Here is an 18,625-nt window from a genome sequence, read left to right on the forward strand (position 1 = left end):
TAGTTAATGTTAATTAATGCATTTACTAACATGAGCAAACAATGAACAATACATTTACTACAGTATTTATTCATGTTAGTCAATATTAGTTAATGAAAATACAGTAGTTCATTGTTAGTTCATGTTAACTCATGGTGCATTAACTAATGTTAACAAACATAGACTTGGATGTTAATAATGCATTAGTAAATGTTCAATTATGATTAATAAATGCTGTACAAGTGTTGTTCATGATTAGTTCATGTTAGTAAATGCATTAACTAATAAACCTTTTTGTAAAGTGTTACCATTTAAATAATATATGGAGTATTTATACATTTGACGTCACAATTACTAGCCCCTCTGTAAAAATTGTCCCCTGGTTTGTTTTTTTTCAGCACATTTCTAATCGTAATAGTTTTAATAACTCATTTCTAATCTCTGATTTCTTTTTATTGTCATGATGACAGTAAATAATAGTTGATTAGATATTTATCAAGACACTAATATTCAGCTTAAAGTGACATTTGAAGGATTAACTAGGTTAATTAGGGTTTAATAAGGGTAATTAGGCAAGTCATTGTAAAACAGTGGTTTGTTCTGTAGCCCAGTGATTCTCAAAGTGGGGGTCGGGACCCCCCCAAGGTGTTTCGGGACAATGAAGGGGGGTCGCCTGGTGATTTCCAAAAATCTTTATTTTTATTAAACCATAAGAATTACCATATTTTATGCATAACCTACTGAAGAGAAAAAAAAAAGTTGTTTATAGTTACTATATAGTTCCTATAGTAGCTTATAGTTACTAGTTCTATGGGATTGTGACCCCTGGCATAATGACATTATATTAAAGACACAGCAATAGCTTCAGATGCAGCAGATTGATTTTATAACACCAGGTTAAACTTATATCATCACTCTTCAGACCCTTTATCTCCAGATACCTTTTTGCTGCTTTAATTATTATTTGTATCTTTTCTGTTCCTCTTTCTGTTTGGGCAGTGCAGTTAATTACTTCTACCATGAAGAGTACAACATTTTTCTTGCTTACTAACGCCAAATCCTCTGATGACCTACTTTCACCAATTCTTTCTTCTCCTTCATTTTTCTTACCTAAATCCAATCTTACCGTTTCATTTGACTTCCTCTTTCCCCTCACTACCTTTACTGCTTCAGCGTAAGTTAGATTGTTTTTTTCTTTTTCCTGCTGAACCTCCACTGCCCTTTTTGTTGCCTCACAACCTCCATATGCAGCATTATGTCCTCCTCCACAGTTGCAACATTTCACCTCCACTCCTCCTTCACACTTTCCCATTTACAGCACTGACATACATTAAAAAAAAGTTAAACGAAGAATAGACTTGGGTCTATTTGGTGTGCTATTGCAAGGTTTCTGTATTTATAACCACCTCAGAGGATATTGGGGGTCGCGAGTCACTGGCATTGTTATTTTGGGGGTCGTGGGCTGAAAAGTTTGGGGACCTCTGCTGTAGAAGACAATCCAAAACAAATATTGCTTAAAGGGGCTAATAATTTTGTCCTTAAAATGGTGTTTAAAAAATTAAAAACTCATTTTATTCTAGCTAAAATAAAACAAATCAGACTTTCTCCAGGAGAAAAAATATTATCACACATACTGTGAACATTTCCTGTATCTGTGTTAGACATCCTTTGGGATATATTTGAAAAAGATTGGGGCTAATAATTCTGACTTCAACTGTATTTTAATAGTTTGTTTTATGTTTAATATGTTTTAATTGTTATTATTGTGCTCCTGTTCAGTCATTGCCTTTGTATGTTCATTGTTATACAGCTTGACATTTTTAAAAAATACTATAAAAAAAACACAAAAATAAGTCCAAACAGCCTTCAAGTTCACATATTTGTTTAATATTAAATATATACTGAAATATTATTAGCCATAACGGTATACAATGATTTATGTATACGTTATAAACTCAAGCATACACGACATCTGTTTATTTTTAGCATGATTAGCATTATTCACAGTCATAAAAATGAAAACACATAGCTTATAAATAAGAATACTCTATAAACGGCATTGAAGTGGTTTATCTTAAAAAAAAAAAAAAGGTACATAGTTCAACCAAAATTAAAATGCTGTCATTATTTACGTGTTTAAAACCTTAATGGGTTTCTTTCTGCTCAACACAAAAGAATATACTTTGTAAAATGATGGAAGCCTGTAACCATTGACTTCCATAGCATTTGTTTTTTCTACTCTACCATGATAGTCAATGGTTACCGGTTTTCAACATTCTTCAAAATATCTTCTTTTGTGTTCAACAGAAGACAGACGCTCATTTATTCATTTTTCCTTCAGCTTAGTCCCTTTAGTGTTCAGGGGTCACCACAGCGGAATGAACCACCAACTATTCCAGCATATGTTTTACGCAGTGGAAGCCCTTCCGGTACTGGGAAACACTCATACACACACACTATGGCCAAAATAGTTTATTCAATTCCCCTATAGCGAATGTGTGGGGAAACCCGGAGGAAACCACCGCTATTATGGGGAGAACATGCAAACTCCACACTGAGCCACTGTGTCACCAGAAAGAAACTCATAAAGATTTATAAAGACTTTTGAGAGTGAAGTAAATATTCATTTTTGGGTGAACTATCCTGTTAATGTGCGCTACTAAAACACTACAACTCCCATGATGCTTCAGTAAACTTGAATGACGTCATCCCATTCCCTCAAGGGCCAGACGCCGTTCTCCTGGACGTTAAACGGAGAGGTTTTCCAGTCCCAGGTTTTGACAGGAATGTTCCAGTCAGGTCCGTAGTTTGCCCTCACATAATCCTCCGTGTCACAAGGAACCTGAACCTTCAGCTCCAGAAACTCCGTCCAGCACAGGCTGAAGCGTGGAAACACATACCTGCCAGAAACAACAAACAAGTCTTTAAATGAAGAAACACAGGAACAGGTTAATAGGTGAGCTACAGTGACAAAGGAGAAGATGAATCCAAATCCTCAGGGGTGTCCAAAGTCGGTCCTGGAGGGCCGGTGTCCTGCTGACTTTAGCTCCAACTTGCTTCAACACACCTGCCTGGAAGTTTCTAGTATACCTAGTAAGAGCTTGATTAGCTGGTTCAGGTGTGTTTGATTAGGGTTGAAGCTAAACTCTCCAGGACACCGGCACTCCAGCACCGAGTGTGGACACCCCTGCTTTTGATAAAAGTGTTGTTGAGTGTGTTTGTCATTAGGTTAAAGGACACCTTCATTCATTCATTTTCCTTTGGCTTAGTTTATTCATCAGGGTCACCACTGAGGAACGAACCGCCAACTTATCCAGCATATGTTTTACACAATGGATGCCCTTTCAGCTGCAACCCAGTACTGGGAATGGATTCAGCAGTGGTAAAACACATCTGTTTAATGCTTTGCTGCTGTACCCATGCATGTAGGCTCAATGTAGTTACACAGCACCTGAAAATAGCGCCTAGCTAGGTGACTAGGCCTAGATCAGACATGTCAAACTCAGGCCCTGGCCCAGGAGATGATTTCAAAGATGTACTACATCGTTATATAGCGCACGTACCGCTAAAGGTGCCTACACATTGAACGCGTCAATCGCTGGGTGGCGTCAGCTCAGCCATTCATTGTGTACACAATTCCGCGCTGAGTCCGCGCAGAGCGTCGCGCAAGGGTGGCGTTTGACTCCCAATTTAAAACATTTTTAATTCGAGCGTCAAAACGCTGCGACGACATCTATGCGCGGCCAAAGGAGAGCAGCCGGTGCCGCGGGCGGGAGTTTCCAATGTGCGAAGAGATGTTTTGAGCTGCGTGAGGAAATTTGTCTTTTTATGAAAAGCAAAGGGAAAGACACAACAGAGTTCAGGGATGAAAAGGTTCAATGTGAGCTTGCATTTCTTTGTGACATCATGAACGACACGCTCAATCTGAAGCTTCAGGGGCGCGCACGTCATCACAGACATGTACAACGCCGTGAGGGCTTTTAGAACCAAGTTGCACTTGTGGGAGAGTCAGATGCAGCAGGGAAACCTGGCTCATATTTTGTGCTGCCAAGTCATAAAAGAGCAGACCGCTACCGACGTGATGCAGGGGCGCCCCCAAGGGGTGGCCAGGGGTGGTATTATTAACTTAAATGTACTTATGTAAATTCCCAATGTTTCTATAGATAAATAAATAACATGCAGCAACTAAATTATTGTTGGTGCCACCAACCTAGCTGATTCACTGCCCCTCTCTTCCCCAGTGGCGGATTTGGGCAATTTGCCAAATGCCAGGGCGGCGTCACAAGTATCTTGCTGGGGCTGGGCGGCACGCGGAGATGATGCAACAAAAAGCATCCCCTAGTAAAAGCATTAGGATACCATTTACTTTATGCAAGTGTGTTAACTTAGAGGGGCAATCCCAGAATAAAGACATTAAGGGCCGTTCACATCTTTTACACGCGTTCTCTATGTGCAACAGAAACAACGCTGGTGAAAGCAAACTGACGCATGCGCGCAGAAAACCATTCCCGTGCGGCTCATGCACTCGTGTGTGAATCCCAGTTGTTTACATGCAAGCTGATAAAAAACGCGCCGCTCATGCGCCGTGAAACCGGAGTAAGCCTTTTGTGAAGAGGTGTCAGCACGCAGTGAGTTTTGAAAGTCGACAAAACTAAAGTTTATATAATATGATGATGATAATACTTTCACTAAGCATGGCTATAAAGCAGTAAGGAGGGATGAAGAGTCAGGGAGGTAAGACTTCATAACAGATAATTCTATGAAACACATATTTTTGTATTCTATAGACTTGTCGTAACTAATATTCATGCAAAAGGTTCCCTAAGTGATCTTAGCATATCACTCTGTTACATTGTTTTCCAGTAACATTTAGGATTGATGTCTGTTATTTATTTAGAATAATAATTGTATAATAATCTTAATATTAATTGTATTTATTTAGAATGAATGTAAATACATTTTTATTTTTATTGAAAAATAAATGTAACTATTTAAGGAGGGTGGGTATATGGGGTGGTTCGCCCTGGGTGTCATAAAGTAGAACCACCACTGCCCTCCCTGATTGTCGTTGACAGCACAAACACACACATCTTCAATCGACAGTAATGGCTATGTAATATTTACTTTTAGGTACATCAATAGAAGAAGCTGCATTAATAAAATGGCTCAAAAAGGGATATAGATAAATGATTTTATTAGGGTCTGTATAGTGATTGTGTGTATATAGTAATGCCTTTTGTTCAGTTTGTTCATTTGTTTGTTTTATCATTTAACTCATTAATCTCAATTAATTTTAGACATGGCATATACTGTATGCTGTATAATAAATGTAAGTGAAAAACAACTGAAAAGTTATTTCTATATATGAGAAGTGTTTTTAAACTAAATATACATTTTTATTTGGTTTGCACATGTACTTGCTGAATTATTTCAAGGAATAAATTGCGATATTTTAAGACAATATAATTAAATGAATTAAAGTCACATTATTTAATTGACCAGAAACAAAAATATAACATTACACTGAATTCATTATTTTTTGTGTGCCACCCCAAGATTTGGTGTGGCCTCTTCTAGCCACCCCTATGAAAATTTTCTGGGGGCGCCACTGACGTGATGCCTTTTCACAGTTCGCTGAAAAACTCATTCTACTTGGAGCTGAGTTTGCCCGACGATGTGTTGACTTTGAAGCCCAAAAATGTAGATTTGAACTTTTTAGCAACACCTTTACGTTTGATGTGAATAACGCACCAAGCAATCTCCAAAATGGAGCTTATTGAGCTGCAGTGTCATGACACGCTCAAGTCAAAATATGACTGTCGGTGCTGCGCAATTTCCACCTTACCTCCCTGACACGCTGCCCGAACTCCGTGCCCAAGCTGCGCAAATGCTCTCTATGTTCAGGAGCACATATCTGTGCAAGCTACTGTTTTCGTTAATAAAGATGAACAAAACACCACATAGGAGTCGTCTCACCGATGAACACCTTCATTCAGTCCTAAGGATTTCCTCTGCGCAGAGCCTGACTCCAGAAATTGATGCACTTGCATGTAAAAAGCGATGCCAAGTGGCTTGGACCCATGTGCATCATCAGACTAAATGAACAGTGAAAAAAACTAAAATTAATAAATATTATTTTATTTACTGATGGCATGGTCTGTTCAAAGTTGAAAGAGATTTTTTCAGGTGTTGGCCTTGATGGTCTTTGATGAAAAGATTTAGGTTACAATTAAAATGAATAAAGTTAAAGATATAGAAGCCTGATATTTTATTCAGTTTTTGTTTTTATTATTTTCTTAAAACTGTTCTTATTCCAGTATTTAAGCAAAATTCAATTGTAATATATTAGGATGGTTAATACAGTAGTTTACTGTATCTTAAAGATAATAAAAATATAAATAAATTAATAATAAAAATTTGGCCCTCGACAATGTTCTTTTTTTTTTTATTTGGCCCTCTGTGAATTTGAGTTTGACACCCCTGGCCTAGATAATATCAGTATGGTTTTGATTTCATGTGGACTTAAATACTCACTTGAACTTCCTGCCACTCTTTGCCTGCGTGCCTCCATTCCAGACCACGTCACCGTCATCGTAAAAGAAGAAGATGTCCAGTTTCACATCATTCCCTTGGAAGGAGAGCTCCAGACTGTCCTCTACCTGAAGTTCAAGCCAATACGGATCGATTTAGAGACAAATAAATAAACAAACATCACTACTAAATGAACCGTACCTTCCCGAACTTGTGTTTGAGAGGGAGTCCAGCCTTCTGAAACGCCGGGATGATGTCAGGCCTGTAATCTTTAATCCAAATGCCCACATCAACGTCTTTGCTGTAGGGAATGATATTGCATTGCCTGTACCAACCTGAGGAAGAGGAGGATGAGGAGAAGAGTTACTCAGTTTAATCAACCAATAACAAGAGCAACAGATCCCATTGCATGCAATAGCATGTTCATTCATTCATTCATTTTGCTTAGTCCCTTATTTATCAGGTGTGCCACAGCGGAATGAACCACCAACTATTCCATCATATGTATTACACAGCGGATGCCCTTCCAGCCACAACCCAGCACTGGGACCCACACCAACACGTGGAGAACATGCAAACTCCACACAGAAATGCCAACTAGCCCAGCTGGGACTCAAACCAGCGATCTTCTTGCTGTGAGGTGACAGTGCTAACCACTGAGCCACCGTGCCAGCCTAGAATTAAGTCAATATTATAAAAATCTCGCTCAAGACGAGAAGGACTGTCCCTATGAGTCAAACCAGTGAGTTTGGTTGGTGCTGTTAAAGCCGTGCTCTGCTGTTTCAGACGCTGGAATATTTTATCAAGGAGTTAAATAAGCTGAGGAGAGAGTTAGTAAATAGCAAATGTTGGTTATTGTTACTCATTAAGTACCTTCAAACGGACAAATCAAAGGAACAGTCTGTATTTTTGGGGGAGATATGTTCACTCGACAGAGTTAAACAGGTGAATTTGACCATTTTAAAATCCATTCAGCTGATCTCTGTGTCTAGTGGAAGCACTTTTAGCTTAGCTTAGCATAAATCATTGAATCGGATTAGACCATTAGCATCTCGCTCAAAAATGTAATAATAATAATAATATTAATAATGTTTCCTATTTAAAGCTGGACACTTCTGCAGTTACACTGTGAACTAAAACTGATGAAAAGTGGATATTATCTAGGCCTAGTCACCTAGCTGTGGACTATTTTCAGGTGTATCTATGTTGCACCTACAGCAGCAAAGCTCCTTTATTATTTCTGAGAGCATTAAGAGTTAAGCAGGTGAATTTTTCTGATCATTTATCTGATCTCTGGGTCTAACGTGAGCACTTTTAGCTTAGCTTAGCATAAATCATTGAATCGGATTAGACCGTTAGCAAAACTGATGAAATGTTGATATTATCTAGGCCTAGTCACCAAGCTTTTTGACAGATCAAATGATTTTTTTTTTTAGAGTTTCTCACCCAGACAAGTTCCACTGCTGAGCCAAAAAGGCACTCTGAGCATGAAGAGGACTCTGGACGCGAGATGAAGCAGACTTTTAGCCCTCATCCTGAAGTCCACGGCCTCCGGAGAGGTGTCTTCTGGATACAGCTGCACAACATTATATTCACAAGCACAACTGAACAGACATGCAATGCGTACATAAGAAAAAAGCAGGCAGATTGAGGTCTTTAAAGATCCATTGAAATTAAAATGTCCTTTTTTTTTTTTTAGATGTTAGTATCAGTATTGTTAGTTTTAAGGATATCTATACGCTAGCGTGCTCCAAAAAACAGTGACAAAACTTGCGTTTAGATGATATGAAACCGATATTAACATGTAAAGCTTGCAGTTTGTCACTTCAGCCTAAATGGATCAACATTTTTATTTATACTTTAGTTCTCATTAAATCTTCTGACCAATCAGATGCTCTCTAGTATCTGACATGCCCCGCCCCCTTCAAGACACTTCTCATTTGATGCGCTTGAGCTCAACCACTCTCACTGGCAGAGCTGTGGGAAAGCAAAACACTCTTGGTTGCTGTTTGTTAAAGGGGGAGGAGCTACTCTATGCCCCGCCCTCTCTTTTGTTTCGGTTGAAATTGCGTCAAACATCGAACATAAAAAAGCACATTTCAAAGCACTTCAAGGGGCTTTTTGGTTGTGTTTATATTGACACACAGCAGTCAGCACCTGGAAGAAAGCCTTTGCTTCTCTGCTGCGACACTCCAGAAAGCGACTGCTGGAATACTCATGGAGGAAACCGGAGAAGTTTTTGGGAATCCTCACATCAAGTCCATCAAGAGTGGTGAGGATGAGCTCCGGCCTGAGGAAGACATGAACATAAACAAACTAAATAATCATTCATTCATTTTCCTTCAGCTTAGTCCCTTTATTTATCAGGGTTTACCACAGCGGAATGAACCGCCAACTAATCCAGGACATGTTTTACGCAGTGGATGCCCTTTCAGCCGCAACCCAGTTCTGGGAAACACCCATACACACTTATTCACACACACACTTTAGCTTGTTCAATTCACCTATATAAGTGTTTGGACTGGGATGGAAACGCTCTCTTTGGCTCTCGGCGAAGGCGGTCGCACTTTTTTTCCTCTCCCTCCCATATCTCTCCTGGCTCCTCGTCTCATCTTATACTATCTCTGAGGCTCTCCTTGCCCTGCTCTCCAAACAATAAGGAATTTTGGATTTGATCAACTGGTCTCTGAACGCAATTGACACCATCTTCTCAATGAGAAGTTTGGGTTCGGGGGAACCCAACTGTCCTGCGGGGACGTTCACTGCTGGATGCATGATGGACGGGTGGGAGAAGTGGCGCGTCATGTGCCTGGCTGCTCTGTCCCTGCAGGATATTGAAGATCTCTATTTATTTGGAACTTTGATAACAGAGTTTTTGCTGATGGGTTTAGACAGGGCCCTGAGCTATCAACAGGGCTTAATTTCTGCCGGAACACGCCGGATTCAGATCCGGCACCTCTGAAATCTAATCCGGCACCACATATTACTGATCCCAGTCCTCAACCGCCTTCATCCACTGCTCACTTTCAGTTTCTTCTGCGAACCCCAACCTTCTTCACTTTCGTCAGCGACAAATCTCTTCGCTCTTCACTTTCGTCCGCGACACCCCTCCACCATCCAACGCCCCGTCATCTCACCACCCCAAACCCAGACTTCTTGCTGTGAGGCGCAAGTGCTAACCAATGACTGTAAAAAATATGGACGACGCGACAGCCCCTTTTCCCATTGAACGCCTTGAGGGCAAAACGCCTGCTTGACGGGCACAAACTGTCGCAAAAGACTGCTGAATTTGGAGCCTTGACATGCGCAGAAGGACTGTCTGATGGAGCCAGAGGAGGAGCCGCGAAAATGAGCAGAGTCGAGCTTCCAACCAAACGCTTTATGTAAAATCAACCACGCCCCCCGAACTTCTCAGCATGCGTTTGCTGTCATATCAACACAAATGGATGTAATAACGTTAATAAATATGAGGTTTTTTATATTCAATCGCGCCAGCTCCGGGCTGCAGCGCATAACCTACTCGCGGCGTCGCGGGCTGATTCCGCCTCGCATGCGGCAGCGCCGGCTCGCTCGGCCGCCGCATCTGGCTCTATTGACTCAGGCTGGAATTAGGCAGTGAGTCCAGGCATCCGGAGTAGGTCCAGCAGAGGTAGTCAGTCTGAGGGAGAAGTCTCCGGCAGGCGAGAATCTAGCCGGAACTGGCCCGAGTGTATTTTGCCATCTGGGTGGTTAGGCGTGTATCAGCAAACTAATAAAGCCCGAAGAAAGCCCTGACCTCAGCGAATAAACAGTGTTCCACCAGGATCATGTATGTCAGAAACTATAGTTTACTGCCGAACTCATTCTGTCATGGTAAAATAACACAGAAATCGAATAATAACATTTCAGTCTACTTCAGTCTCCTGCCGAAGCTCAGACGCGCTGCTTTGAGAAACTGTCAATCACAGCTGTCAATCACGATGACACGCCCAGCATTAAATTACTGCTAAAAACAAACTGTTTACAAAAATGAAGATCTGCACCTATTTCAGCACAATAACCAGCGCCTTAATCCACCAGAACCATCTTTCGGGACATTTTATTGCAAGTGTAATACATTTTTTTTATTTGGGCTCAAGTCTCCTTCATTAACACGGAGGAGGCGGGCTTTATGACTTGTACTGCAGCCAGCCCCCAGGGGGCGATCTAACGGCCGAGACCTTCACTCAAACGCAGGCTTGCGGCACACTTGGTGCTAACCAATTTTCACTTGGACGAATAACATGCTTCTGAACTTTTACATTTCTTTACATCGGTGTGTGGTTCATAGAGTGATGCCGTCACCTGTCATAAGCCCCAGCGTGATGACCGTAGTCCAGTTTCCCGAAGGGTGCGAAAGTCCTGTCCAAACTGGCGGTGAGTCTGAGCGGGCCGTGCCAGAGATACTTCCCGCTGCGCTCGTACAGCACGACCACATGCACCACACGGCCGTTAAAGCGGAACAGGAAGTGCAGCGGGATTTCTTTCGCCGTCAGATCATCCGTGCTGATCAGCCGAGGGTCTTTCCCATGAATCTCCAGCAGCTCCAGACCGCGCTCAGAGGCTGCGTCCAGCAGAGCCGCCTGCACACAAACACACAACTATCAGCCGTCTGTCAGTCTGTTGGAGAATTAATAGAGATGTTGAAAGATCTGAATTTAACACTGCGAACATACAAATACACGAGAGAAACGGCATTAAGATCACATTGACAAATTCAGATTTGAAGTCCGCATGAAATCAAAGCTGACCATGTTGGTTTTGTTTTGCTAGTTTTGTGCTGAACAATTCATCGGTGTATGTCATCCTTGATCCTTGTAATCCTTGATTGAAATCTAAAAACGCACTTCCTGTTTGCTTCAGTTAAATTCTCACGTTAGGTCTGTCTGAGGTATTGTGTGTGGCTAATGTGGGGGAAAACTAATTTATTTTTATTACTTTTGTGTCTTTATTTTTTGTTAGAAAAAACGCTTAAACTAACAACAGATTAATCAGTCGTTTCCTTTTGTATGATACCATATATTAACCAAACATACTTCTTCCTTACTGTGTTGCATACTTCTTAAGCTGCCTCTACACCACATTTGGACAAGACTGTCGGAATACGCCCCCTTGTGGCAGCCGCACAGTATTTTCAGTGTTGTCGTGCACCACGGGGGAGAAGCTGATTCTCACAGTGTCCGAAATAAAGGAGGGCAAAAGCAAGAGCCTCCATTCTCTGTGCCTTTACATGGTTTAATGGATGAATGAAAACTAGAAACTCATGGACCGCTAAAATATTGGAGGGAATGTGGAGACAACATTAAAATATATATATATTTATTACTTTCTTACTTACATTTATGAACAGAAAAGCTTTTTTTTTTTTAAATATAGACTTTTTATGATTCAAAAAATAACCAAATAAACTCCTATATTCTCATCTGGCGTGCACGGCTCTGCTTGGACAACACTGGAATACATCATATTCGGTCGGCAGGTCGCTTATGGTCTAGTCGCAGGAGTTCAAATATTTCAACGGATCGGCAGCTCAATTTTAATTACATTCAGTTGCGAACCTCCTGAATGTAATTCTTGTGTTGCATTGGGGTATCGTAACCCAGAGCTCTGTCCTCGAATTATTAATTTGTGTGTAAGAAATTACTAATATTTTTGACATTGAAGAAAACCCTCTCCAGACCTTTTTATTGAACATGCATGGAATTGGCCATTCACTCCAACACTAACACACGTAAACGCCCTTCCATCTGTCAGTTTTGACAACAATCCTTGTCATTTTCTTTCTAAATTAAACGCCAACTTTACTGCATCCAATCAGCTTGCAGTAGAAAAAAATTCTTTATGTATCTCTATACAGCGAGGGAAATAAGTATTGAACACGTCATCATTTTTCTCAGAAAACATATTTCTAAAGATGCTGTTGACTTCAAATTACCACTGGATGTTGGTAACAACCAAAGAAATCCCTATATGCAAATAAAACAAATCTAATTAGCTTACAAATTAAGTTATGTTAATAAAATGAATTGACATAGAAAAAGAGGTATTAAACACATGAAGAAAGGGAGGTGTATTCTGGCAGGGAAAGCCCAGACAGCAGCTGAAATCTCTCAGCAAGCCTCTGCACTTCCTCAGTGTAAATGAATAGCAGCTGCTTCAGTCCAACATCTACATTAGCAGGAGGATGAAGATGAACCCAGGGTTGACATTTCAGCACAGCCAAGGAGACTCTCAGATGCTTTCAGAGAAAGAAAATCAAGCTGTAGAATGGCCCAACCAATCACCTGATCCGAATCCAATTAAACATACAAAATAAAGCTCAGATTTGATAGACGAGACCCACAGAACCATCAAGATTTTGACACTCTGCTGAAGTCTGTGAAAAACTCACACCTGAGAAATGCATGATGACACATGAGATGCGTCTTTAAGCTTTAATATAAAGCATTAAACACATTTCAGTAGTTCAGCTCTTTCCCCTTCTGTCATTTCAGTGCTATCACACACAACTCATTCTTCAGATTTGTTTAGTTTTATTTTAATGTTTGTATTGTTTTTTTTTTTTTACCAAAATCTGCCTCAATTCCATGTCAACAGCGGCTTTAGAAAGTGTTCACATTGCGATATCGATGCTGAAACCATATCTTGTGCAGCCCTACTTCAGAGAAAAATGACCGCATGGATTTGCTCACGTCATATTTCCAGAGGTTTCCGAGCAGCGCGAAGCTGGTGAAGTCTCTGTGTGTGCAGAGGAAGCTGCAGTGCGGATCCTTCAGCTGACTGTCCCGGTACAGAACGGCATCCTGGGACAGCAGAGCCAGAGAGACGGTGTCCACCAGAAACACCGGCAGCTTAAACTTGTGGACCAGGCCCAGAAACCTCTTCAGCAGATGCTGGAATAAACACAAACACACATCTGATTATTTATTTACTTTATTTACTCGCTGACATTATCTTCAGCAGGTGAAACTCTAACAGCGCACGGCTGCTTCTCACTCAGGGCTGTTTATGCTAATGGCACTAGTGGGCGGGGCTTTCCCCCTCTGATGACACGTACAAAGGGAGAATGTCAACCAAAGTGTTTCTGCAGGCGGTTTATATCAAGTCTGATAATAATACATAGAAATAATTAATTTTTACCATTAGAGGATGGCTATATTTAGAAACTGTTGCCACACAATTGTGTCCAAACCCCTTTTAAAAGTGATTTCTGCATAATAGGTCCCCTTTAAATTTCACTTTAGACTTACCCAATGTGCCTCTTTCCCAGACAGATATCCTTTATTATTCAAGACGTTAAAGCCATTCTGCAGTCGGAGAAAGAACATTATTTAAGAGCAGCACTAATCAATACACTGCAATAATGAGAAATACAGACTAATGGAACTTATACAAACAATGCAAGTGCAATATGCTAAAATATACAACTACTTGTCAGTTGTATATTTTGGTCAGACATATAAAAGGATTACTTAGGCACATCACCTCAAAAACAGAGGAGAATGGCCCTGAAGCGCACAGCATAGGGTAAGAGATGACAGCTGTCTGTGCTATCTGGGGCTGCTTATTGATCATGAATGTATTGTTTTCACTTCTGCGCCATGGAAACACAGAAATTCATTCTGCAACTGTTTGATATGTGGATATAATTCAGTAAAAAGAAAGCTAGAACCGTATGAGCACCGGCAAGAGCTTTCACTATAAATTGTACATGTGTCATATATGAATCATATGAAAAATATGAAAATGTACAATGTTCAATTCCCAGCTCGGGTCTCCAAAATACTGTGTATTTAAGTGTTAATAACTTTAGTACAGTAAAATAAAAACCAAAGCGATGCATATGTGCATAAAATATAGCTTCTACACTTTCAAACAAAACCACTTAAGGGGGTCTGGTGCAATGCTAGCCCTTTAAATCTAAAAGCGAAAGTCGATGACAGAGTTTGAGTGGTTAATAATATAATTCCTGAAGAGTATTCTGTGCAAACTCTGACTAAATGGAATCATATTAGCAGCCGGTGACTATCAAACAACATTGTTTACAGTCAGTTGAATAGTGCTGATGCTGTTTTGAAGTCACACTTGCATGTGATTCCAGACCGAATATTTAAAGTACCATGGTAAACAATATAGGAAGCATGTCATAAGTTGTCACTGAATGAATGTGCGAATATAAAACCAACTTTACCATAGTAGCCCCCCCCAACCCTCCCGTAATTTGCACATGATAAAAACCATTATAGCCTGGTATTTACTGCAATGTATGTGCTCCCACAGTGGAAGCAATATTAGAGCATTACAGAACAAATATTCTATCCTGAAGGTCGAAATAGCCTATTATAATAATAATGAATTTTATTCATCCAAGAGGAGTAAAATGTTGAAGGTTTTCTCTTCACCTTTGCAGCAGACAGTCTGTAGTTGTAGAGCTGGAAGAGCAGAAACACAGAGCTGACTGCGATGAGGAGGGTCAACACAAACGTCCTGTTTAATCTGGCCATTAGAGCGATCCGACACACACAGCAGCCTCATATCTGTGCTCAGAAAAACGCATCTGAAAACACACACAAACACATGATGTAGGACATACAATCACCGGCCACTTTATTAGGTACACCTGTCCAACTGCTGAATGCAAATTTCTAATCGGCCAATCACATGGCAGCAACTCAATGCATTTAGGCATGGTCAAGACGATCTGCAGCAGTTCAAAGCGAGCATCAGAATGGAGAAGAAAGGCGATTTAAGTGACTTTGAATGTGGCATGATTGTTGGTGCTAGCCAGTGTTTACGCACTCTGTAGAATAACAGATAATGGTCGGACATTGAGGAAATATCCAGTGAGCGGTAGTTCTGTTGGTGCTAATGCCTTGTTGATGGTCAGAGGAGAATGGCCAAACTGGTTCCAGCTGATTCCAGGCAACAGTAACTCAAATAAGCACTCGCTACAGCCGAGGTCTGCAGAAGAGCATCTCTGAACACACAACACGTCCAACCTTAAGGCAGATGGGCTACAGCAGCAGACCACACCGGGTGCCGCTCCTGTCAGCTAAGAACAGGAAACTGAGGCTACAATTCACACAGGCTCACCAAAACTGGACAATAGAAGATTGGAGAAAAATATTGCCTGCTCTGATGAGTCTCCATTTCTGCTGACACATTCGGATGCTCGGGTCAGAATTTGGTGTCGACAACATGAAAGCATGGATCCATCCTGCCTGGTATCAACAGTTCGGATAATGGTGAAGTATAATGGTGTGGGAGAGAGTTTCTTAACACAATTTGGGCTCATTAGTAACGTTACCAATTGAGCATGGTGTCAACGCCACAGCCTACCTGAGTATTGCTGCTGACCATGTCCATCCCTTTATGAGCACAGTGTCTCCATCTTCTGATGGCTACTTCCAGCAGGATAACACACCATGTCATAAAGCGTGAATCATCTCAGACTGGTTTATTGAACATGACAATGAGTTCACTGTACTCAAATGGCCTCCACAGTCACCAGAACCCAATCCAATTGAGCACCTTTGGGATGTGGTGGAACGGGAGATTCACATCATGGATGTGCAGCCGACAAATCTGCAGCAACTGCGTGATGCTATCATGTCAATATGGAGCAAACTCTCTTAGGAATATTTCCAGTACCTTCTTAAATCTCTGCCACGAAGGATTAAGGCAGTTCTGAAGGCAAAAGGGGGTCCAACCTGGCACTAGTGAGGTGTACCTAATAAAGTGGCCGGTGAGTGTATACATAACGTTTAAGAATATTAGCACACTCTGCACTCGTATAATTTAGCGTACGTATAACAAATAGCACACAATTAATTGCTTTTCCAACTTACCAGGAGCAGGAAAACGGAGAATACTCGTTTAATTCTGGTCATTTATACATTTCTGTTTATGTTCTCCCAGATTCACCGCACGCCGTCTGGTACGGTGGGCGAGATTGGACAAGCGATCTGCTAAAACGCGTTGCGCAAGTAGACTTCATAATGGAGAGAAGCGAGACTCAAAAAGCGTACGGTAGCCACACGCAAGAACTACGCCAACACGAGGAGAACATGTAAAACTCCACACAGAAATGACAAATCGACCCAGCCAGGGCACGAACCAGTTGCTGTGAGGCGACAGCACTACCTACTGCACCACTTTACCAAGTAATTTTAATGAATTATTTTTATTATTCAATTACTCTACCTACTGTTAGGACTTGGAAAACGATGAAACACTGTTTATTTCAATTGCATCTTTAATGTATTCATAAACTGTTTATTAGATTTTTATGGAGAAACACTCCTACTGCACGATCAACCCAATCTAACATTATTTACTTTCCGAATACAGATATTAAGCCATCATGGTGAAATTGTTATCCTATCGCAACATACACACACTGTACAACCCAACAATCAACTTTATCAAGTGAAATGAGTGTAGTTAACTCAAAATTGACAGAAAGTTAATTCAACTCATCTGAAAAGAGTTTTGAACTCAGTGTTGAAGGTAATGAGTTAATAAATACCTCATTACTTCAATTTAAATGGAGTAAGTTCACAGTACTCATATAGATTAGTTGTTTAACTCAAATAGTTTTTAGCATCGGTTTCCTCAAACGGTTTGAGTTGCCTTAACTTATTGGGTTTTACAGTACTCAGTTGGTTTGATTCTCTTAATTTATTGGGTTTTGCTGTGCTCAAATAGCTTCTTTACTCAAATGGATTAAGTTCACAGTACTCATTAGGATTAGTTTTTGAACTTAAATGGTTTGTTGCAATCGGTTTCCCCAAATGGTTTGAGTTACCTTACCTTTTTAGGTTTTGCAGTGTATATACAGTTTAAGTCAAAATTATTAGCCCCCCTTTGCATTTTTTTCTTTTTTTAAATTTTTCCCAAATGATGTTTAATAGATTCAGGAAATTTTCACAGTACGTCTGATAATATTATTTCTTCTGGAGAAAGTCTTTTTTGTTTTTTTTCGGCTAGAATAAAAGCAGCTTTGAATTTTTTAAAAAGCCATTTTAAGGTCAATATTATTAACCCCTTTAAGCAATATTTTTATCGATAGTCCCCAGAACAAATTATCATTATACAATGACTTGCCTAATAACCCTAACCTGACTAGTTAACCTAATTAACCTAGTGAAGCCTTTAAATGTCACTTTAAGCTGTATAGAAGTGTCTTGAAGAATACCTAGTCTATTATTATTTACTGTCATCATGGCAAAGATAAAATAAATCAGTTATTAGAGATGAGTTATTAAAACTATTATGATTATAAATGTGTTGAAAATTAATTCAGGGGGGCTAATAATTCTGAATACAACTATATATATATATATATATATATATATATATATATATATATATATATATATATATATATATATATATATATATGACTATATATATATGACTATATATATGACTATATATATATATATATATATATATATATATATATATATATATATATATATATATATATATATATATAACTATATATAACTTTATATCACCTTTTTTTGCAGAAAACATATTTCCAAAGGTCCCGTTGACTTGAAATTTTCACCAGATGTTGGTAACAGCCAAACAAAATTCATATTCGGAAAAAAAAAATCTAATTAGTTTACAAATGAAGTTATGCGTAAAGTATTGAACACATGAAGAAACTGAGGTGTAGTCCGGCAGGGAAAGCCCAGACAGCAGCTGAAATCTCTTAGTAGTTCTTCAGCAAGCCTCTGCTCTTCCTCAGTGTAAATGAATAGCAGCTGCTTCAGTCCAACATCTAAATTAGCAGGAGGATGAAGATGAACCCAGGGTTGACATTTCAGCACAGCCAAGGAGACTCTCAGATGCTTTCAGAGAAAGAAAATCAAGCTGTAGAATGGCCCAGCCAATCACCTAAGCCGAATCCAATTGAACCTACAAAATAAAGCTCAGATTTGATAGACGAGACCCACAGAACCATCAAGATTTTACCACACTGTTGAAGTCAGACACCTGAGCAACACATGTGACTTCATTCTCCATACGAGAGGCGTCTTTAAGCTGACATCATTAAAAAAGCCTTTCATATAAAGTATTAAACACA

The 18,625-nt window shown here is 39.9% G+C and overlaps 2 protein-coding genes across 3 annotated transcripts in view; both read right to left on the reverse strand.

Annotated features, from left to right (window-relative positions):
• The window catches only part of kiss1rb (KISS1 receptor b), a 360,900-nt gene extending 343,190 nt beyond the window's left edge, over window positions 1-17,710 (reverse strand). The window contains exon 1 of the mRNA XM_087250839.1: window positions 17,649-17,710. The gene's annotated coding sequence lies outside the window, so the exon portion shown is untranslated. The remainder of the gene's footprint in view (window positions 1-17,648) is intronic.
• fktn (fukutin) lies at window positions 1,845-16,495 on the reverse strand. Of its 2 annotated transcripts, none has more exons than XM_087250918.1 (10): window positions 15,401-16,486; window positions 14,931-15,173; window positions 13,779-13,835; window positions 13,221-13,421; window positions 10,834-11,111; window positions 8,668-8,800; window positions 7,957-8,086; window positions 6,712-6,845; window positions 6,514-6,638; window positions 1,845-2,879 (listed from the first exon to the last, which is right to left on the reverse strand). In XM_087250918.1, exons 2-10 carry the CDS (start codon window positions 15,030-15,032, stop codon window positions 2,666-2,668), a joined length of 1,374 nt encoding a protein of 457 aa, XP_087107044.1. In that variant the 5' UTR covers window positions 15,033-15,173; window positions 15,401-16,486; the 3' UTR covers window positions 1,845-2,665.
• Window positions 17,711-18,625: the final 915 nt, after the last annotated feature.

This window comes from Danio rerio, chromosome 5, assembly GCF_052040795.2.
Source record: "Danio rerio strain M-AB ecotype USA chromosome 5, GRCz13ab, whole genome shotgun sequence".
Taxonomy (NCBI): Eukaryota; Metazoa; Chordata; class Actinopteri; order Cypriniformes; family Danionidae; genus Danio; species Danio rerio.